The sequence below is a fragment of the Falco biarmicus genome, chromosome 4 (genome assembly GCF_023638135.1).
Source record: "Falco biarmicus isolate bFalBia1 chromosome 4, bFalBia1.pri, whole genome shotgun sequence".
In the NCBI taxonomy this organism is placed as follows: domain Eukaryota; kingdom Metazoa; phylum Chordata; class Aves; order Falconiformes; family Falconidae; genus Falco; species Falco biarmicus.
The window spans coordinates 91,745,495-91,768,280 of NC_079291.1; the positions used below are offsets into that span (position 1 = coordinate 91,745,495).

Consider the following 22,786-nt stretch of genomic DNA (forward strand, 5'->3'; position numbering starts at 1 on the left):
TTTCCAAGCTCCTAATTAAATGAAGAAGTTGCAGGAAGCCACGATACTTTGCATGGGTGGTGGGTGGATCCGGTGTCATAACCCATGGACTCATTCGAAGGTGGACTTTTCTTGGCCAGCAGCTAAAAAAAAGCTAAAAAAGCTAAAAGCCGATGCAGTGTAACCAGTCAAGTATTTCAGGGGCATGGGATCCTTTCCTCAATTTGGGAAAACTTGAGAACAGTCATGATAAACAGTAGTTATACCTGCTTTGTGTATGGATATGCATATATATGGATATGCGTATGATGTAAGATACATGTGTAGAGCAATGGTTGCATGGCAGAGCAGGCGAGCAGCGGTGCCAGGGGCAGCACTAACTTTGCTGCAGGTCCCAATACTGCAGGAAAAAGCAAGATTTTATCCTTCATGGGGGCCCTTGGGACAGCTCAAGCTCCTCCTCATTGGGAGCTCATCTGAACTCCCAGCCTCTTGCTGGGTGCCTGATCACCCACCAGCTTCCCATAGCCCACCAGCACAGCCAGTGCTGGTACCAGCATTAGAAACAGCACCAAGCTCTGAAAAAATGCACTCACCAGTCAACGTCAGCAGAATGAACAGCCGTTTACTCCTCCTCCTCTTCAAAATTCAAATGCCTGCCTGTCTGTTCACCATCCCAGCCTTCCAGCCCATTGCCTCACTGAGGTTGTGGGCTGGATTTATCCCAGCCAGGGTAATAGCACCGGGGTTAAGCGCTGTAACTTCTTTGCTTTGCTCTGCATTAGCGTTCATCTCCTACTTTGCTCTGCTAGAAGCAGGAACACAAAAAAGTACTTCTGGCTCAGTCTGTGGATGATTTTTATCAGCTCATTTTGGTCAATAAAGAAAGAAGTCAATCACTCCTGGAAAACAGCACTTTCCAGTACTGTGTATACCCAGCCAGTACAATCGCAGAATAAATCAATAACCACATTAATCAATACGATGTAAACTGCTGATCTCTGTGGATAAATTGTACTGGTGTAAGGCGGCTTTCAAATAAATTCTAAACCCACTCAAACTGCATAGGCTTTAAATCTACTAAGGGCAGTGGGACACATGAAAGATTTCTGCTGTTTCTCTTTAAAATCTCTGGGATAGCAGGGCTGTGGAATAATGTAACCAAATCATGCTGGCAGTGCTCACAGACACACAGAGCCTACTTTAATGAGACTCCCAGAAAATACCCCTTAACTCAGCTCTGCCAGCAACAGGGGGATCTCTGCCACGGTGCGATTCCTCAGGAGGAAAGGTCAGGCTGAATAGGAATGGGTGCATGGAGAAGGGAAGGCTGAGCTGCCAGCTGGTTTATTTTACAGCCCCAACAGCTGTAGGAGGTTTTGCTCCTCTAGGCATCTCCATTTTTAACGAAACCCTGAGCCTCAGCATCTCATTTTTGATTTTACGTATTGCCATAAATGCAGGACCTCTGGCAGAGCCTGCAGGCACGTTGCTTGTACGGGAAGAAGCGGGTTATGCCTCAGGAGAGCGGGCTGGTGGCCGCCGCGGGGCTGCAGCAGGCTGTCCCTCTCCTCCAGCCGCACTGCCCCATGCGTGGTCGGCACACAGGTAGAAGGAGGCAAACAGGGAAAACTTGCGTTGGGCTTTTCACCGTGGATCTGGATGCAGTGCGGAAAAAGAACTCGTTGGGAGGTGATGATAGCCATGAAGTTGTACATGGAGTTAGTAGGAATGCAGAAGGGATGTGCACAGGTGGCGGGTACGGGCTGAACGGAGGTTTCAAGCTTTAGCATCATAATTAATAGAGCTACGCTGAGCACATTAGGGTCACACCAGCTACTTCTGGCAGAGCAGAAAGCAAAGCCACGCACAGCAGTGTCCAAGCCAGGGCCTTAATTAACCTGGCCCATCTCCCACAGCGGCTGTAGAAAGGTGTATTTAGTCCAGTGCAAAAATTCTAGAGGCTTGAATGTATGTTGTGAAAAAGCTGCGTATTGTAAGGAGGTGTTTTGGTGTCCTTTTGTGTTTCAGAATTGTTCCAGTTCATCCTCTAAGGATGGGAAGTATTTGTAGCCATTTTTCAGTACTGAAATATATTGGCATCTATAGAATAGGTTAAATAAAAAAAATATACATAACAGTATTATTAATACAACATTTTAATTGCTACATCAGACATATTTTCAAGTATTAAGTGCTAGGAACTGATAAAAAGAAGAAGTTTGTATTAAAGAAAGCCTGAATGATTGAAGCCATTTGAAGGCCTGTATTATACCATGCTGTCAAAATATCCAGCTGACCTTTTCTGCATGGTAAGCTTCTCCAAAAAAAGATTTTATACCAGCTATTTTAATAGCACTGATTTTTACCACTGCCACCTCCTTCACTTTTGGATTAGATAATGGCCAGCAACAGAAATGCCGAATCCTTACATACACTCTGAAGATGACCGGGGCATTATATACAAAGTCTTTGCAACCTTATTTAGACTTTTAGATAGACAGATTTTTCTGAATGCATCAGTTGCCGTTCTGTTACACTTCCAGTCCATACCATTCCTGCAGCAAGTGGCAGCCCTTCATCGATTCACACCCAGCAGCAGAAGGCAGCACGTTCACAGCATCTCACCTTGATGGCTGAGGTCGGCTGGACCACTCGTGGGCTGAAGGATGCCCAGGCTGCGACGTGATGTGCATTCCCACACCACCTGTGCTTTCAACAGCTCAAGATCCTTGTAGCGATGGTTTTATCATACTCGTGTTCATCCAAAAGCCACATTGTGACTGCTCCTGCACAGGCATTTTAACCCTAATATTCAGGAGCACCGAGATGCAGCAGGTCCCTGGCACTCCGAGGGAAACTGGGGGGAACGGTGCCTTGGAGACAGCAGTGCCAGAGCAGTTTGAAGGCATTGGTTTATTCAGAAGAGGACAAGTCCTACCCTAGTTTTTCCCAGGGAAAGGCAAAGAGCAGCTGGACATCTGCTCCTTGAAAAGGCAAAAATCTGCGGAGGGGTGTAGGGAGGGAGGCAGGATCCTCAGACACCAGGTCAAGGCAGCCCAGCGCAACCCAAATACTCTCTAAGCAAATTCTCTGTTCTGCACAGGCTCTGAAAATCATTGGGGGAAATTCTTTGCAACTGCACTACAGTCAGATATTAATAAAATCTTTTCCCGCTTTTACAACACATTTATACGTAAGTGTGATTTAGAGTTCTGTGTCAAGTCGTCACCAGGGCTGCATTCCAACGACCTGCAGAAAACACAGGGTGTTTCTGCACTTCAGGATAATGTTGATTTAGGGGCTGGTACAATAGCACACATGGGCTATTTTATTTAGTTTCTTGGCATTCGTATTCAAAAATTGCTCTATAAAGAAGGGAGAAAGCATTAAAAAAAGTTTAAATGCTCTTACATCACATAGAAACATTGTGTTTAGAGTGAACCGAAACATTTGGATAGACTCAAAATTGCTTTTTTCATGGAGAAATATTTTGCAGATGTGTTAAATTTAAAATGAAAATCGGACTGTGACTCTTTTTCATTTTTTGGTACTTTGCTTAGGTTATCAAAATAAAATAGGTATTACTCTTCCAGCTATTTGAAGACTTAGGCTGGGCTTGATTTGATCTGGTGCTTCTAAATCTGGTAAGATTGGGCTCAAGGTTCCCTGCACTGGGCACCTTTAAGTGGGTTTTTGATTCAGCTTCCCAGTTGCTAAAAACCATGAGTATTGCAGAGGTTTTTTGTTTTACTTTTTCCATTGTTTTAATTTCAACTTCTGGTTTTAGGGGATTTATACTCTTCCTATTTTCAAATTTTTTCCTGCAACTGAGTGACAAAACTATTTTTGACCCTTTTTTTTTTTTTTTCTTTTAATGAAAGCTGTCAGTCGTCTGAACTCTTTCTATTTCAGCATTGGGTGCTTTAATAACATTTTCACGTAAAAAGGACAGCTGGACTTCCATCGCTTTCAGCAGCTCAGACATCAGTTCGTCCAAGTGAAACAACAAAAAAGAACTGGGGGAGCTGAGGAGAAGAAAATGAACCTGCAGAAGCAGGGGGTGTGTGTGTGTGTGTGTGCTATCATTTCTATATTTAAAGGTATTCTCCTTAAGACTGCTTGGAATTTCTGCTCCCAAGGCAGACTAGTCACTTGGCAACCCACTTGTGCTCCAGCCCTAAGGGGATTTGGCACGGGAATAGCTTTACTCACGCTAGTGGTCTTCCCAGGTCATCCCTTACTTTACAAAAGGGCTGTTCCCATGGGAGTGACAAGATGGGGCTAAAGCAGAAATTATGAGGTTAAACACCAGAGGCATAAGAAGCCTGATTTTGAAAAGTACGTTCTGCAGTGACAAAAAGTTCCTTGCAAAGAACATCAGCAACGCATACAGAAATGAAAACAAACCTGAAGGAATTATTCATTTTTTAGTTTCACCGCAAAGAAAAATGTTTTTACTTCATTAGGGTATTATCAAGATTTTTAATACCATATCCACCTCTTCCTAAACTGTTCTCTTCTTTTGAAAGCTATGTTAAACCTCTTCCTAATAACTCTTGCGATTAGTATCTTTGTAGAAATCCCAGAGGACAGGCTTCTAAAAGTGGCATTATATTTCTAGAGCCTCCCTGTAATTAAGCATCTATCAGGCCTTCTATTCAGTTGTATAGAACTGCTCTGCAGAAAATCTCTCTTTGCTTGAATGAAAATAAATGCTTTGTTTAAACTTAGCAGAAGGATTGCATTTACGTTATGAAATACAAGAATTTTATATTCGGTTTAACTTGGGAAAAACCCCCAAAGGTACCCACTGCATAATGGACACAAGAAGGTCTGGGAGTGAGCTGCCAGGGCAGAGGGCAGCTCCGGCTGGAGACCTGCTGGGATCTGTCAAATCTCCACCAGACAGTGGTCAGCTCTGCCAAAGAGCTTGTTGAATTCAGCATGGGGATTATTGAACATCACCAGGTGTAAGTGGCATTTGCTTATCCACAGTAAAGAAAAATCCCCAGGTTTCTACAGTCCTGTCTTTGGTGAGACCACAGCTGCACAGCCACGAGAACATGAAACACGCTCTTTTGGCCTTGACGGTGTCAACACAGGGGGGAAATGTTTAATGGTGAGCATGAATCCAAGTGAAATGCCTTGTCCTCAGGCCTCAATATCCTTTTCATCCTCTGGAGTCCTTAGATCAAAACTGGACATCATTTGGTAACACGTGCTTTTGCAATTTTTTTTATCATTTATGATTTCACTTAATGTCAGTGTGTGTGGAGTTCTCCCTGGGAGCCCAGCACTTGGGCTCTTTGAGTCATCTCAGTTACCAAAGTTTTGGTAGCTTCCTATAAGATTTCACATTTTAGACTCTTGCTGCCAATTCGGCCTCCCATACCCACGGATAAGAAACATGTTTATTATGCTGTTTGCAGGATTACCGTGCACAGATGAACCTCTATCCTTTTGCTCATCTGTGTGCTTAGACACCATCACCCCCATCTGAACCTTTTCCTTTTAAAAAATACTATGGAACATTTGATTTACTTGCAGTTGTAAATGGTTACAAAGATGACATAACATGTATTTGACAGCAGTGAAAAGAAAATATACTTCAGAGTAAAGTGGGAAGGAAGAAAATGTGCCCCAGTAATTAGATGAGACAAAAAATTACCTTTTATTGGATGTTGTTAAAGCTGACATGAGCGTGACTTCACATTTTGAGCTGACTTGAAAGCTGTGCTCACTCCTGTGATTGTCATTCTAATAACTCAATAGGTTGAAGGGCTTAATTAGATGCTTTTATTTATATTTTAAGATGATGAAAATCAATGTTCTTCTCATTTACCCTCTTACCCAGCCAAAAGATGAATCTACACTTCCAAGCTATAACACAGAATAACTGTATCAGGTGAGAGAGCAACGGAACCCACTTGAAGACTGATATATTTCAATCTCCTCGAAAAAGGTATTCAGCATCTCTGCTAGTTTTGTTGATGAGAATAGTCTTTGCATGAAAAAGTCCTTTAAAATGTATTTGAGAATATGTAAGGTACCTCATAAAAGGTATTGTCTTGTTCAGTTCTGGTTCAAGGCTTGCTGATGCCATTGAAAGTCCTTCTATTGAATTCAATGGGCTTTGGGTTGTTACATATGATTCCTTTTATTTAAGTTTCCATTTTCTGAAGAAAACAGTACAGCATACTTCATATAATGCATTGTACGACACCCCCTGCAATACAAACAAGTGCAAAAAGTAAACAAATAGCTTTTATTTAATTGAAAGTGGGGCTTTCTTACAGGTTACATTGAAGAACGTGAGATAAACGGTATCCACATCACAAGCAATTGCAAATCTCTTCTCTCAGTCGTATCAGCTCGGCACAGGTCTTTCATGCTTGACATACCATTACACTGGAGTTTCAGTAAGAACTACGGCTTGTAAAGAATTTGAGACCACTCTCCTTACAAACTCAAGTTATGTTTTTCATCACTCCCTTTAATTAATGCATATATATTTATCCATTAATTTCAATGGCTATTTTTAAAAATTAACGTAATATTGATACCTAACGTTTTATTAATAATAGATCACTTCTATCTCCCCCATCCCCACTGTTTTTCTTTATCAGGAATGTTGTTCATGATGAAGATAAAATCTACACGTGGTTTATTTTTAAAAGTCCATGGCTGAGCACTGCTTTAATCACCGAGGAAAAGAGTATGTAAGAACAGAACTCAATAGCAGGATCCCAGATGTCAGTATATGGTTTACCCTTGGGGACAATTTTATTGCTCCAGAGCTTAAACCTGTAAAAATATAAGCACAAAATTTTCTGACAAAAGTAAATTTGTGTAGAAAAAAATTTTTTCTATGCATTCTAGCATAACAGTAGTCTATGTTTTGTTTTCAAAGTTAAACGTTATCCACAAATATTATTTCTGTTTATTTATTTTAAAAATGTAGCAGCCATTCCATGGAGTACGGTTTCGAATCAGCTTCCCACCCTCCCTGCACATATCCGCTTTTAGGAGGGTTTTGGCTCATTCCTTGCAAAACTGTGCTCCATTTTGCAGAAACAGTAAGTCACTTATGAGAGCAGAGGCTGGACCCTGGGCGACCCCACCGCAGCCACAGTGCAGGGCTGAGGTTCTCCCTCTCGGCAGCATCATCTCAGCAGATGAAGAGCCATGTTACATGCGAGAGCTGCAGCTTTGACTCCACTGAGAAAGCTTCTTTCTCTGTCCTTCCCCAGGCATTACAGGCCAGGGCAGAGGGAGACCTACACTAAAAATAAGGTCACATCCAAGTGCTGCACAAAATACTTTCTCTGCTAATGAATCTGAGATTACCAGAGACTAATCTACATGTACCCAGCCTTACAAAGCAATGGGAGGGAGGCCACCTACTGTAATGGAAAGTCAGTTAATCTATTGTACTTCTTGAGACACACAGATTTCTTATTACACAGTAACATTCAGAGAAAAAAATAACATCTCACGTACTTGATATTTTTGGAATCCTAATTTCCTCACTGCTGCTGCCATCCCCACCGTCACTGACTGTTCTTATTTCTATGAGATAATCTTCTTCAAATGGTACCAGAAGTTCAGCTGAAGTGTTGTTTGTCTCCAGTATATGTGTTTTGCTATGTCTGTTTTGCCTATACAAAATCTAAGTAAAAAGGGATGAGAAAACAAGAGTAATTTAATTTTTTTAGTTTTAATGGAATATTTTTTTTTGGCTGAGAGTTTCTTCTGTCATGTCCCAAACTTCTGAGAGCACTATCAGCATCCTGCAGCGTATTAAACTTAATTCAAAACACTGAAATACATTCTGCAGATTTTGTAATGGAGACCCCAGTGGGCATTCACTCCAGCTTTCAGGAGAGCCTCTGTGTGACAAGCTGAGGCTCATCTTGAAAGCAGGGTTATGAAAACCTTATCCAATATGTTTATGCTCTTCTGTGAATATGGAAGGTAGACACACCTTTAAAAGAGACTTCAATCTGTAACACCTTTTATATGCAGAATTCATCTGACACTGCAGGAACTGAGGTTTTAGTTTGGGCTTTTTTTTAATTTTGCCTGGTTGTGGTGAGCATTTAAACTCAAATAGAAATATTCACATTGGGTTCTGAGCAAAACTACTGCCTGCTAATGAAAACCTGGGACACTGCATAGCAGTGTGTCTTTAAAGATGTCAAGAAAGGACAGAAATTTGGGTAGTAGCATCTGGGTTTCCACTGAGGAAGTACATTCCTACAACTAAACATGACAGATCCAGCACCTGCTGGCACTTAAGTCTTTTGCTAATGAATCGCTGGGCCAAGGTGCAGCGCAGCTTGGGGAGGCTAGACAGGGATTCTACAGACTGCCAACAGCTTTTTTTCCTCTAAGAAGCCTTTCTTCCTTAGTAGCACATCAACATCAGTGTTTGACTCCTTCCTCTTGACAATCTTTTGACATTTATGATAAGAAGGACAACTGAGGAGCAAAGCAGAAGGCTAAACAGGAATCATTCAATAAATATTGCAGCAAGTACTTCAAGCACTCTTTGCACATCAAAATGTAGTAAGTGTAGCCTAGGAGCAGGCGGGTTAGACACAAAGGAAGAAAGCTTAATAGTCCAGTTTTAGCATTTTTCCCCAGTGTGTGGAGCTACTCAAACACACTCACTAGGGTGTAAATCACTCACTAGGGTGTAAAACAATATGATCTCAAGAAATATTACAAGGGGTGTGTGTGTGTATGTGTGTCCCCTTTTCCTCCCTAGACATAAATAATTCTGTGCAGACACTAAAATGGCTAGGAGCATGAGGTCCTTGATACCGAGACCCTTTCCTCATGTAAGCACTCTCCACCTCCATTTTTGTAGTTCTTCAGGACTAAAAAAGTCTTTCCATAAGTCTTTTGGGGTCAGAGCCATCAAAAACAAACTTTAAAATAAATTTTTATTTCCTTTAAAAATAAATTTATGGGAGTGCTTTTGATTTCATTCACATTGATCTTTACATATCTTCCTAGCTCTTTTCAGAGGTACATTTAAGAACCGCCAGAGAATTACAACTTTTAAATGTGTTTATGCCTACCTTCAATGCTTAAGAGACTGTTCTCTACTTATATATGAAACTCCTTCCTCAAAAAGATGCGAGTGCAAGAATCTCAGATGAGTAAGATTACAAGGAAAAGGGAACAAGACAGATCCAGCACTGGGGATGGAAAATCTCTGTCCCTGTTCAGAGGTCCTACTCTGAACGAACACAGCTCTTCTTCCATTTGTACAGATGTCAGCCAACCGTCCCCAATAACTCCACAGAAGTTACTGTTTTCCAGGTACCAAACAGTCACCTTTCAATGTCACTGTTTGTACCTCTATTATAAACAACATGTCTTATTAATGAGAGAAAGAAATTACTTACTTTGTAGCCTAGCACCTCTGATTCATTCTCCATTGTTTTAACATGTTCCCAGTTCAAGCAGATTTTGGAATTTGTCAGCTTCCAAGCGATGTTTGCCGGGGGTTGACTCGGTGCTTTAAAAAACCAAAGATGATGGTAATCACAAGACACAACTGAATATTAATTTGCATAGTGTAATTGAATGAGCTGCTGACAGGGAAGTAGCAAATGCATGGGTGATTCAAATCTAAGAGAAAAAACATTTTTTCAGTCCATCGTTGCTCTCATATCAGTTAGACTAAAGATCTATTCACAGTACAAAACCACTTACTGTGAGAGTTAATTTTTGAAATTAGGAAAAGCCTGACAGTATCTGACAGTTCAAGTTGTATTTCATAGATTTTGTTTAAGTACTATGTTGTTCCTATCTCTATTTTAATGTACTAGAGAATGTTTTGCTGTATGGATTTCAGAAAAAGCTAAAACTAGGAGCAAAATACAAAAGACAAGATTTTCATCAGCCATGAGGACAGGTTACAAAGAACTACACATTAAAGTCTCCATGTGATCCATCGTGAAACATTGTAGGATTTTATAAATTCTCAGCACAATAGGCTGAGAGTAGCTTTTCAAAGGCTTTTTAACGCCTAAGTGAGAGGACTTTGAAAATTTGCCTACAAGTGACTGAAATCGAATCCTGTGTGAACATGTGAAGTTGAAACTGTGCCTTTGAACTGTATCTCAGATTTGGAACACCACATTATCTCCTGACCATGGTGCATCCTCCTAGGCCCTGCCGGGGAGGGCGGCACTGGGGGTGTTAGAAGAAATAAGGACTTGAACAGAATTAAGAAAAAGGAGGAGAGATTTGGAGGAACATATTGTGAGTATTCCAACCTGACTTTTAAATTCTTAACCTTTGATGTCCTTGTTTTCTCCCTAGATTTCCTATATATTGATAATTAATGTGTGTAACTTGGAAGATACTGTTGATTTGGTAATACTCCACAATTGCTTTCATTTCCCGTGGACACAGAATAAATTGATGGTGCCTGTTGTTTCACATCTATCTGCTCCATGATTGTGGAGAAGCCTAATCCATCCCACTGGTAGGGAAAGAAGGTGCTAGTGGACCACCCAGGTGAATATAAGCAGATGTCCTTCCATAAGCCACACTGTCAGTGCTGGAAAACGGTATTTTTTTTTAAGGCATTTATATACATTCACATACATAAACCTGCAAATTTACTTAAATGTTGTTTGAAATCTCTTTGCTGCTTTCAGCAAATATTTTATATAAGGAATTTGGTAACAAAAAACTCACAAGAGGCAAAGGATGCCAAATACTACATTGACTGTGTACTCTGAAAAGCCTTGGAAGCACTCAGAAATGGGTGAATACTGTCTTCATCGAAGCTTTTTAGCACTGCACTTAAACCCATCTTAATTCATAGTCTGTGGGCTGAAAAACCACCAGAGGATGATTTTCAAAACAAGTCTGTTTTTGCTATACACCCAGTGACCAGAATAGGGGGTAACATAGCACTCCCCGAAATCCATAGTAATGTCCACAAGCAAAAATACTGCAAACAGTTCTTCAGATCTAAGATTAGCAGATAATTTCCTCAACTAATTTCTTGTAACCAACATTGTCAAGAACAGTATGGTCCAAGTATATGTTTAAGTTCATTAAATTAATGATGTTACTTTCACGTTTTAGGTAACACTTGGCATTGTTGCTGTACTGAGTTGAGCTTTATCCTTGCAAAGCATTTCTAAGATCTGTCTCTGCTGATGTATACGTTTGTAAAGAAAAAGCAAAGAAATTTCTGAAATGCCTGACATATAAGTAAAGAAGCAGAAGAGCTGAGCATCACAACAGCTCCTAATGGACCAGTATGTTCATGGAGGAAGGACATAATTTCCACTTTCCTTAGTACTTTAAGCTTAAACCAGGATATCAACTTAGACCTTAAATTGATCTTAGGCAAGTATGTTTCAATCAGAATTGCACCTACTTGGCAGAAGGACCATTTTAGTTTTGCTTACTCTCTACAATAAAGGCACACAGAGAACATCGTAGGAATCCTGGACGATGAGTGGGAAGACAGAGACATTACCTTGAAGCTAACACTCCTGCTGCAGATGCAGATTGTTTATATTCTCTTGACCTATTACCTCTACCCATATTGAAAGTGCTTCCATCTTTCAGAGACTAGAGCTTAAAAATTTAATACATGTTTTTAAATATTAAAGGGGTTATTTTGACTTTAATTTTTAAATGAACCATTAGTACAATCCTGAATTTGACAGAAGATGAAGTCAATGTAAAACAAAAGCAAATTTATTCCTTATATGTCTTGGCACTTTGACTGCCATGTCTTTAACTTGTCTTTCATACAAATGCAGGTACAAATACAGAGAATCATTTCCAGAGATGAGTCTATGTTCCAGTAAGAAATTGCCTGTGAGAAAGGTCATGTTTGAGTCCTTAAGAAATACCTTATTTGCCTTTATTTTGGTTTATGTTATTTACATTAAATTCTAAGTTTTATCTTTAACTCATTTTACAAGTTGGTTCCTGTCTTGTACTTTGAGAATAGCATGAGGCAGCACACAGACAAGAGGAAAACTGGTGAAAAACAGGAAAAAAATTTCCCTTGTGCAAAAGGGCTGATCAACTGTTTACTGGAAAACACAGTCCAAGGGAATGTATTAAAAATATTGAATGCTTAAACAGTAATGAATTTTGGGCACTCTGGTACATAGTAGATCCAAGATTTCCTGCTCTGTGACTATTTTGCTTTTAGTGAACATTTACTTAATGGGTTCAACCCTGCAGGATGGTGCTCAGTGCTGCTTTGCTACCTTGCAGGATGGCCCCATGAAAGCACTGGTTTCATGAAGTTACTTCTCACAAATAGAACAGCATATGATTTTACTTCTACAATGGCAGAAAACTCAAAAAAAAATTATGTCTAAATAGTATTTATATGAATGTATCCCATATATTAACCTCTCTAGTGCACAGCTTAGAGGTCTCATAAAAGCACTGTATTTAGAGCATTCAACAGTTTTCTGGAAAAAACCAAACCCATATCACCACATCAAAATCTATTGTTTGACCAGCAGAACATTTTTCCTCTATTGACTCTGCATCTCTTTTGAAGTCTCCTTCGAAGACTCCTGAAAGTAAGTGGCATGCTGTTGCAATGAGAAAGGCAATCCTTCCTCACGGTTCCTACAGTGCAGGAACACGAACACTGGTGTTATCTAATTTTGTAGGTGTGCAAAATTACTTTAGCATATCAATAGAACAGGGTAAATGAAATAACCCGATTTAAGTTGATAGGAATTTTGGCTTCCATGAAGACAGACCCAAAGCTAAATATTGTATTAATGTCTTAAATACCAGAGGGGTCTGAGTAAACTTGCTGGTGACCACAGAAATATTGTCAGGGAGGAGATAGAGAAGTTGCTTGGTCACAGAGTTTGTTGCATAATTTACAAAGAAATTTGGGATCCTGTTTTCTTTGATACTGCAACATTTAGCTGAGATGGGTCACGGTAAGCTGAAATGTCACTATCACACTTGGGAGTTTGCAACATTTGTTGTACGAAATTGAATACTCACGTGATTTTTTAGTGGTGACATTTACTGGGGTGCTGGAGGGCCCTGTCCCTGCAGTGTTATAAGCTCGAACTGTTGCAAAATACACTGTGTTAGCTTTTAGTCCTGTGATATTTTTGGCTGTTACATTCCCATTGACTCTGACTTTACCAGCCGTGCTTTCCTTGGGATCATCAGTCCAATATAAAACCTGAAAAGTGAGAACGAAGAACAGGCAATTTATTGTTTTCCATCAATTACAGATTTGGCGGGGAAGCAGACATGCCGACAATGAAGATTTCAAGGAATACAAGACTTTTTGTATTCAAAACTAGCAGGAAATAAAACAAAGCATGAATATTTATAGAGAAGAAATAAAATTTCAGCGACTGAATACTAAGTAAGGAAGTAAATTAAATCTTTAACTTTATAGATGTCCAAAAGGAAACCTTTGATAAAGTGAGAAATTTTAAAAGTTTGTTTGGTTTTATGGTTTGAACTCATATGAAGAAAACTTTAAAAGTTACAAAAAACCATTTACCTCAGTCATCTAAGAGTTTTTTTAATTATTTTGTATCCTGCCTCTACTTTTGATTCAGTAACAGCTATTTAGATCTGGGGGCTTTTTCCAGTGAGTAATTGCTTTAGGAAGGTTTGTGTACGTACGTGACTCCATATTACCTTCATTTATAGATTTGTAATGACAGGACAGGATTTGAAGTATTTCTGACTTGCTTTAGTCTTGGTTTATCTTATCTACATTAAAAAAACCCCACCAGACAGTTGTTTCACTAGTAAAATGCCTAGCAAGAATATCTGAGGTTACTTTGAAGTACCCAATTTTGTTACAAAAATCTGTTCGGCCCCCACTCTGCTGGAGGCAACCCTAGTCTGTCCTGCAGATGTCAGATGTAGCTGACACTGGTTTTCTGCTCCCGTCAGGTGCTGGAGCTTGGCAGCAGCACAGCTGGCGGAGTGCCCCCGGGGTCTGGCACCATCCATCATCCTCGCTGCTCCCCCTGCTTGGACCCAGAAATGCCCGGCCCTGGATCTGGCCCTGGAATTGTGCCGGGACACCAGCAATGCACTCCAGTGCACAGGGCAAAAACCTGTCAGTTATTAGTAGCTGAACAGGTGCTCACTACAAGGAGCCTCAAGCAGCACCAGGGGAGGTTCAGATTGGATATTAGGAAAAATTTCTTCACCTAGTGGCGAAGCACTAGAACAGGCTGCCCAGGAAGGTGGTGGGGTCACCATCCCCAGGGGCGTCTAAAGTATGTGTAGATGTGACAGTTGGGGACATGGGTTAGCGGTGGCCTTGGCAGCGCTGGGTTAGTGGTTGGACTCGATTATGTGAAACACTTTTCCAACCTAAATGATTCTATGATTCTAAGAGGGGTAGGAAGCCAAAAGCCTTTCAAATACACCGCAACACAAATTTTAGATAGCACAAAAGTGCGTTTACCCTGGTTTCTTGTGTAGTCAATGCTATGGGTCATGCCCCCGCACTAGCAAGTACCCCATCGTGCTCAGGCAGCATTAGAGCTGTGTAAGAGGAGGGAGGATCAGCTCTGTTTTGTGGAATCAAGCAGGAGTTGTTTTATAGTAGCCATTGCAAATGATTAATCTTGAGGTTTTAATTCAGATTACAAGAAGTCTGGGACAGAGCTACAGCCCCGGTCTGTAAAAGCTTGTGATTATCTCAGGTGAAATGTTGCTAAGGAGAGTCAGGTGAAGAGTTCCATTGCCTGTTGACTTGGAAGCAAGGGGGGGAAAACCAGAACACAAACATGGCCAGGAAAAGGACATGTGTAAGGCGTCAGACACCAGCAGCAGCCGTCTCACCTCGTATCCCAGCACCCTGCCTGTGTGCCTGTTCCACGTGATGGGCTGCCAGGAGACCTCCACCTCCGCCGCCGAAACGCTCAGTGCCGAAGCCCCTGCTGGTGCTCTCCGCGGCTCTGGGTGATGGGAGAAAACGCAGCTGGTGGAACATTTGTGTTAGCAGAAGGGTGTTATGTCAGGAACTGAGGGAGATTCAAGAAAAGAGGAAGATATTCTGGGAGAAGCAGCAGGCAGAGGCTCAGGAAACCTGGTGGTGTGAACTGCTGCCTTTACTACCCATTTATTGTGGAGCATCAGCAAAACACGTTTTCAAAATTGGTCACTGCCCATCATCTGGGACAGATTTTCAGAGATCAACTGCACTGAGTGGTCCCAAGAGCTAGACCCTCTGAGCACTATACTTTTGAATGTCTCCTGATTTTCCCAGCCCTCTCACTGAGAGCTGCTTGGGGACAAATAAGTTGAAACATGCTGTCTACTTAAAGCAGTTCTGAAAACCTGCCCCTTGCTTTCTTTTACTTCAATTTCCCATCTTCTGTCTTGTGCCTTCTGTCAATCTTCAATGACCAGCTGTCAGCAGGCTCCTTAATACCCCCATGGAGACCTGTCTGATCATATTTGGGACCTACTGATGCTACACAACCATTACTGGTAAGAGTAACATGCATTACCATCTTCTCCTGAGTAGACAACGGATATGGAGCTCAGGGTCCCTTCTCCTTCGTTGTTGTAGACACCGACTTTCACTTCAAAAGGAGAGAGAGGTGTAATGCTTTCATTCCTGTAAACATATTTGCTTGCTTCCACTGAAGCCACCACTGCTTTTGTCCAGGTTGTCGAGCCAAGAGGACGAAACATAATGATGTAGCCAAAACCTTCCCCATTTTGTAGTTCTTCTGGAACTGGCTGTAGTGACAAGGCAGTCAGTCAATAAGCATTTGCAAGTATACACTGTTTTAATTGAATCTTCATTCTCTGAGTATATTTTAGTGGTATTGATTTAGTTGACTGTGCCTTAGAGAAGATAATAATGTTTGCTCCATCAGTCAATGTAATATTGAAATAAAAATCAAAATAATAAATCTATTGAGGCAATCAATTTAGAAACAAAAGATCTGATCAGCACCATTGAAGTTATTCTCTTTCAGGCATGAAGTTTTAAAAATTAAGAGCATTTCACTCACTACAAGTTGTAGCTGATTTGTTTTTTCCCCAAGGGGTATAGGAATGCTAATCTTAAATAAATGACTTTTTAAAAGGAAAAAAAGTCAGGAACACAGACATGTGCATCAGCTGTACAACTGCCTGCATATAAGTGCAATACTTACATATAATTTTAAGCACAAGTAAAAGTCTCAAGTGCATTAACATATTCTTATTTAAGTTTGTTTAGAACAGAAATGTTATTGCAAGTCAACATGGCAAAATGTTTCTATTAATAAAATCTCATGTCAAGACATGTATTACTGACTCATACTGAACAGGCAATTACATCAACACTGTTTCCAGCAGGAACTTTTTTGTTTTCATGGGATAAAAATACTTCTACATTGGCTTCTCAAAGCAAGATAACATTTATGAAACAAGTAGCACATGGAGGAAAGAAGAGTTTCTCAGAAAAACTTCATTTATTTTAGACGCCTGCGTCAAAATTAAGGTGTGCAGAAAAGCAGACATGGAAAATGGTGCAAAAAGAGAGAGAACACAGGGTCAGAACTGCGGTCCCTGGGATCACTCCTGGCTCCAATCTCCTCTCCTGCAGAGGAACTCCTGGGAGCACTGGTGTGAGAAGAAGGGAGGGAAAAAAATACAGGAATTACATCAGAAGACTTCACGGCACTTATTATTTTCTTCATGAATTCCTTCTAATTCTAATAATAAGCCTAGCCTGGCATATATAACAAATGTGTCTTTCTTGATGTGTTTTGCAAACATTCCCCTATATGCCCTCTTCTATCTCTTTGCTAGTCCTGAGAGAGTTAAGTGTGAGGGATGATGGTGCACCGGGGATTTATAAGGGTCCAAGCTACTTTCTAGAGCATTTAATTTGTTTTTGAGGCTTCTGTGACCTCAGATGTAATCAAGATGTTTAGTGAGTACATCACAGAAAGCTGGAGAGTAATGTTCACTGTTGTTAGCTTGGCATAATTAGTACTTTTCCTATTTTTCAGGACACGCTATGGAGTCCAACAGGATAATTTGATTGAGATCTCTCAGGTTGCTTTCAATTTTCATGTTCTTCTGCTCCCAAAGAGTAGGTCAGTAGAGGAGGAAACAAAACAAAAGAGCAAAAGATGCACATTGAAGAAAATTTAGTTCAGTAAAAGTGAAATTTCACTCAGTTTGCAGCATGAAGAGGGGAAAGCATTGGCAGTATTATTTATGTAGTGAGGTGGGGTTTTTTTACCTAATTATTTTCCTATCACTTCCCTTCCTCCCCCGAAAGGCTGGTTAAATGGCAGTTTTTTAGCATACAGAACAAAGGTAGCTCGCTCAGCTGATGAAGAACATAATTTTTAGTTTAATTTCATTCTTTTTCCTTTCCTTCAAACTGTATAAATGAGCTTGGTTATTTCTTTGGAAAAAGAATGAAGTCAAGGAAGAGAGAAGACTGCTTTTCTTGCTTAAGCTAAACTAGAAGCCTTTTTTTTTTTTTTTTCTTTCATTAAGAGAAATTTTCCATCATGTACAAAGGGAGCACAATGTTTATAGAGGCCCTGTTTCAAGTTAGGGACGAAACAGAGGGCATCTTGTGCAGCCTCTGAGAAGTCACACCTGACAGTCAGATACATGGCAAGGCCACCTGGCCCCTGCCCTCCAGGCTGCGTGCTGCTGATGGCATGGAGTAGCTCCTACTTCAGTTAGATCCCCACAAAGCCAGGGGAGAGATTTAATTCGGTGAATCACATCAACTTCGCATCTATGTTTCAGTGGCAATAAAAAAAACAGAGGCTGGGAGCTGTTCTGGGGAGCTCTCCCATAGAGGCTAGAGTCCTGACCGAGTGCCTGCCCCACCGCTGCACGGGCTTTGCAAGAGGATGCGTGTCTTCATCACGATGCCCGTGGGGATGCTGCTGGGTGGCTGGAGGAGGGCTTCTTCCCACAACGCTTACTTTCTACTCTGAAACGCCCTGTGCTCACCCGTTGCAACGCGTACTATGGTATTAGCTCTTCTGAAAACTTATATTCTTTCCTCTCGCTGGAGTGCTGAAGAATTAAAGGGCTCATCTCCTTTAACGCATAATAGGATATGTCTTGTCAGCACAGTGTTCCAGAATGAAAAACATGTAAACAAAAGTATGAAAAATGTTAATGCAGAAAATGGCCAAGCAGATTAGTGTGTTAAGCACCTCCTGTACAATGGAGATAAGAGGGTTATACAGACTTCTAAACATCTTTATAACATGCCTCTTAAACTGTTTATTTTTATAAATTGTTCACTATAACATAGAAAACTTGCTGTATCTCTTACAGGCTTTTTTGCCTCCAGATGCAGGATGAAATCCAGGCTCAGCCAAAGCCAGTGACCAAAAGCCTTTGGATTTCAGCAGGGCTGTGATTTCACCCATGGACTCTCCCCCATCAGACAGCTTAGGTTAATTGAGCTAACAATTACCTCCCACGTGATGACCAGCTCGGAACGGCTTCCTCCTCCTCCACTGATGTTCGTTGGTGCCACGACAGGAACTGGAGAAGAAAAGACGTTGGTGCTTGCAACTACCCACCGCTACTGCCGGGGTCTTGTCAACTGGCCGGTCAGAGCTTTTCCTAGCACGTATGCAGCTACTCTGCCTTTCAACACGCAGAACAGGGACTATATCATGTAACTGTACATTTTAAATGAACTGAAATTACATTTGCACATTTTCAAGTTTATAAGGCTGAAGCCACAGATGTATTTGATACATGAGTACCCTGGTTCAAAAAATTAATTAAAGAAGCTAGTAGCATCAAGTATCTGACATTATTATGCCTCATCAACTAATTGGCAAAATGATGTTCCATTCAGACTGTAGCTGCAACACTACTGATTTACTAATTATGCATTTGTTCGGTAAACATGTTGTTGGAGCAATATATTAATTTTTTTAATTGGCTGTATGCTTTTCTTAGGAAATTCAAAACTTGTAATTTGCTTTTCTCCTTCTTCCAAGTCTGCAAGTGTCCAAAAGTGCATTGATTACAGTTTGATTTCCCCAGCAGTGCCCCAGGGGTACGGCACCATAGGTACAGGGTCAAGGTCAAGCTGCGGGCTAGTGTTCCAGGCTAAAGGGGCTTCTCATCACTCAAACACTCTTGTTGCAGAGGCAAAGGAAATAGCATTTCTTGCATTTCAATAAACATGCCCACCCCATTAACCTTCAAATATTGACAGTTTTGAGGAACTGGATTGTGATCTAATGGATGGAATTTAGACAGACCAACCTTGTTCTTACTGTAGAGTTCACTACAGATCTACTTGCAAGGATGGGATCGCCTTCCTTTCCAGCTGCTGGAAGAGTATTAAGAAGATGACAGCCCTGAAACCTACTGATACAGGAACCCCCTATTAAAGGGCATTTGTACTGTTTGTCATCTCCAGACCCTTGGTACTGTTTTTGGAAATTTCAAGATTGTTTTTGTTGTTCCATTCATTCAGCTCTCCCTGTCTGAAAACTGGATGTGTCAAGACAGGGCTGAAGACAGGATCAGAAACAGGTGAGCCAATTACATCTCAGAAGCTTTTTCAGAGATTTTGGCAACTTTTGCCATGTGTGCCTGTCCTTCCCCATTCTTCCACCCAGCGTTGGCCCAGCTGCAGGAGTGGCAATAAAGGCAATAGTCCTTCAAGTTCACAGAAATTTATGTCAATCCACTATGACTTCTAGACTCCATCTCACACATAAATCTTTATCTGATTTCATCCTCTCCAGAAATGTAGACATTTCACGATGATTTTGTTTTGCAGTCATAAAAGTGAGTGCAAGTGCAAATGGACTGGGCCCTTTCAGAGAGTTTAGCATAGATACTCAATTTTGTCACTCACAATCAATGTCTTTGTGCACATCAGTGGCAAATAATCGAAGACTGAAAAGAATTGCAATAAAGGAAAAAATGACAAAACAGACTTTCAAGCCTAGGGTTTCAGTGTTTTATGAACCAGCTGATGCTCAATTAGTTCATGTGTTAAAAGTGTTCAGTACTTAATACATTTGCATGGGGAAAAAAACATTGTACTACTGCTCAGCAGAGCCTCAACTGGGTCATAGTTGAGAAACAGATGAAAATTTACAGCTGAGTGCACCAACAGAGGCTCAATTAATTCTCAGCTCCACTTCATGAACAGTGGCTCATTTGCATCCACAAATGTACTAATGCTCAGATTACAGCTGGCAATATAGCTATTATAACAGCGAAGTTCAAATTCACCCTTTTGTGGCCAGCTTTTGCTGTTCACACTGTCATACTGTTTTCAGTTTCCTATTCTGATGAAAAAAAATTAAGACAAGCTGTTACTTCTCCCACTGCACAGCAATATTTTCAGACAGAATGATTTACAGCAGTGAAGGGGTTAAGCAACTAAAACCTGAAACAAATCTTTCTGTTCCTTCTGTTAAGCTTCAGACAGTGCTACACTGTAAGGAAATAATGTTTGTTGTGCTATTGCCATGATAAATAATATTAATTTTATTGTTTCTTTCTCTTTCTAGCCCTAGTCTTGTGAATTCCTCAAATAATGAAAAACCACTTCTAAAAATGAAAGCTTTTACTGACTGTATACGTGGGTTTGAATATCACACTTTTCACAAAGCCCCATGGTGGCAACAGCAAGAAAGAACTTCCCCAGACTAATTTTGACTTCATGATCAATTGTGTAATGGAGAACATGTATCTGTGATACTCTGCTGGGAAATTTAGAAAGTCTGGCCTCTCCCTGTCTCCAGCTTTTCTTTAGCCTTCTCTTTTCACATTGCTCCTTACTCCTTGCATGTGAAAGCTTCCTTCGGTTCTCCTGCTGGAGGAAGGGGCCATGCACCACTCAGGCATGCATCCCCCAGACACCTAAGGTCATGCAGGATCAGTGCATCTTTCCAGGCTGGAGGCTCTCAGGCTCTTCCCTTTCCTTGGGAGCAGCCTGCAGTCTGCTTTACTGCCACACTGGCCAGGCAGTCCTGACTGCTGCTAGAACTCTTTTAATGTCTCACAGCACCTGGAAAGACAACAAAATCTACCAAAATTGGTGTTCTAATGATCAAACAGTTTTTTTCTGGCATCAATACTCAATGTAAGTTTTTGTTTCAACAACAGGAAAAAGAACTTGTTAAATTTAAATCAACTGATTTAATACATTTTGAAGTAATTCTGCCTTGGAACCAATATTGTAGGTATCCTGAGAAACCAGTGGATCCACGTTTCTAAGGACGTTATGTATTTTCTGCTGTATAATGTACAATACTGTGTTTTGAGTTCTGTCTTGAAATGCAGCTTGCCAGGCTTCAGAGCTTGGCAAATGAGATAAACAGAAAAGAGAAAGTGGACTGTAAAAGCTGCTTCCATTTTATTGCTTTCCATCCTATAAATACTGATTTTATAGGTGGGAGAGAGTTGATAAGCAGGGGGCCGGGAGAAACATAAAACAAACCAAAGGTTTGGACTTCAAATAAATCGCACCAAACTGAGTAGGTCAAAGGACTGACAGTGTCGGTCATCCAAGAATGAGCCTTCTTCCTATGAGGTTCCAAGCCCCAGAAGATAAATGTGTAAAGGTTAGACAGACAGATAGTAAGGATCCTGCCCTGGAGTCAGTGGAAGCTATTAGTTTCACTGGGCTTTGGATGCTGTAATTTATTTCCTCCAGTTAAAGCCAATATCCTGTCCCTACTGATGCTCAGATATCAAACACCCTCTGCAGCAAAGGCATTACATGCTTGTGCTAGGCTGTGCCAGAGAGCTGGCTTTATAATTTTCTATGCAAGTCCCTGAGCAGGGTCTAAACGCAGTTGTAATTGGAAGAAAACAAATCCAACTCCCCAACCGCTTGAATGAAAGTTTGTGTTCAGGCATGTGGACTAGATATATTTTGGGACATATCAAAGGAAGGGAGCATGGGCCAGCTCCAGCTTTTGTTGCTAGCTCAAGTGATCTCCAAACAAGAGAGCAAAGCGTGCAGTCCCTCAGTCATGTCCAAGCATCCCTTGCATCATTAGCGTAGGTGTGCTGTCATGAAGCCATAGCAGCCACAGACTAAAATGCTAGACAGATGTGAACGTAACCCTGTAGGAGTGCGTGGTTCTGCTGCAGTGCCACTCTCACACCCGGGAGCTGGCAATGTGTCTGTGTGCAAAAAACCTGAGAGAAACTAAGGGGCTTACCTGCTGCTTTAGTTTTTAGTAGAGCTGATGGTCTGCTTGGCTCCCCAGTTCCAACACTATTGCTGGCAACCACACGAAACTCATATTCAACCCAAGGGCTTAAGTCAATGACGGTTGCCTTGTGAGTCCTGCCATTAACTACTTCAGGAACTGAAGGCAAAATAAACATGTGAAATGTATTTTAGAAATAATTAATGGCAGATGCAAATTAATGGTACATGCAAAAAATACAAAGCAACTCTCAAATTGCTCACCTGTTGAAACTGCCTGCCATCCAACTGAGAAAGGAGTCCTCGTCTGAACACTGTAGATCTGGACTGGACTATTATTATCTATTCCAGACTTCCAGGATAAGACAGCAGTAGTGCTAGAAATATGTTCAACTTTAACATCTTCTGGTGGACCTGGGGGGCCTAATATGATTAGCATTTTTAAGACGAAGGTATTAGGAAGAGAAGATTCGCTGCTGGAATGGGTCAAGCAACTCTTACTTTCTCAAGTCAGTGGAATTATTAGTGAAGCTGCAGTTTCACAAAAGCAGCACAATCTCTAAACGATGGCTTCATGTCTGTGTTACATTTTTCTAATTAATGAGAGGTTTT

At 40.9% G+C, this 22,786-nt stretch overlaps 1 protein-coding gene across 4 annotated transcripts in view; it reads right to left on the reverse strand.

Annotated features, from left to right (window-relative positions):
- Positions 1-5,686: 5,686 nt before the first annotated feature.
- The window catches only part of CNTN6 (contactin 6), a 149,559-nt gene continuing 132,459 nt past the window's right edge, over positions 5,687-22,786 (reverse strand). For 2 of the 4 annotated variants that reach the window (XM_056338261.1, XM_056338260.1), the window contains exons 15-23: positions 22,439-22,597; positions 22,185-22,334; positions 18,449-18,519; positions 15,504-15,738; positions 14,833-14,948; positions 13,012-13,198; positions 9,399-9,511; positions 7,483-7,651; positions 5,688-6,786 (exon numbers count right to left, since the gene is read on the reverse strand). In XM_056338261.1, coding sequence (XP_056194236.1) covers positions 6,683-6,786; positions 7,483-7,651; positions 9,399-9,511; positions 13,012-13,198; positions 14,833-14,948; positions 15,504-15,738; positions 18,449-18,519; positions 22,185-22,334; positions 22,439-22,597 — 1,304 coding nt within the window. In that variant the 3' untranslated portion in view covers positions 5,688-6,682. Of the gene's footprint in view, positions 6,787-7,482; positions 7,652-9,398; positions 9,512-13,011; positions 13,199-14,832; positions 14,972-15,503; positions 15,739-18,448; positions 18,520-22,184; positions 22,335-22,438; positions 22,598-22,786 lie in introns of those variants that run through there. The other 2 variants (XM_056338262.1, XR_008821757.1) reach the window with 2 other exon arrangements.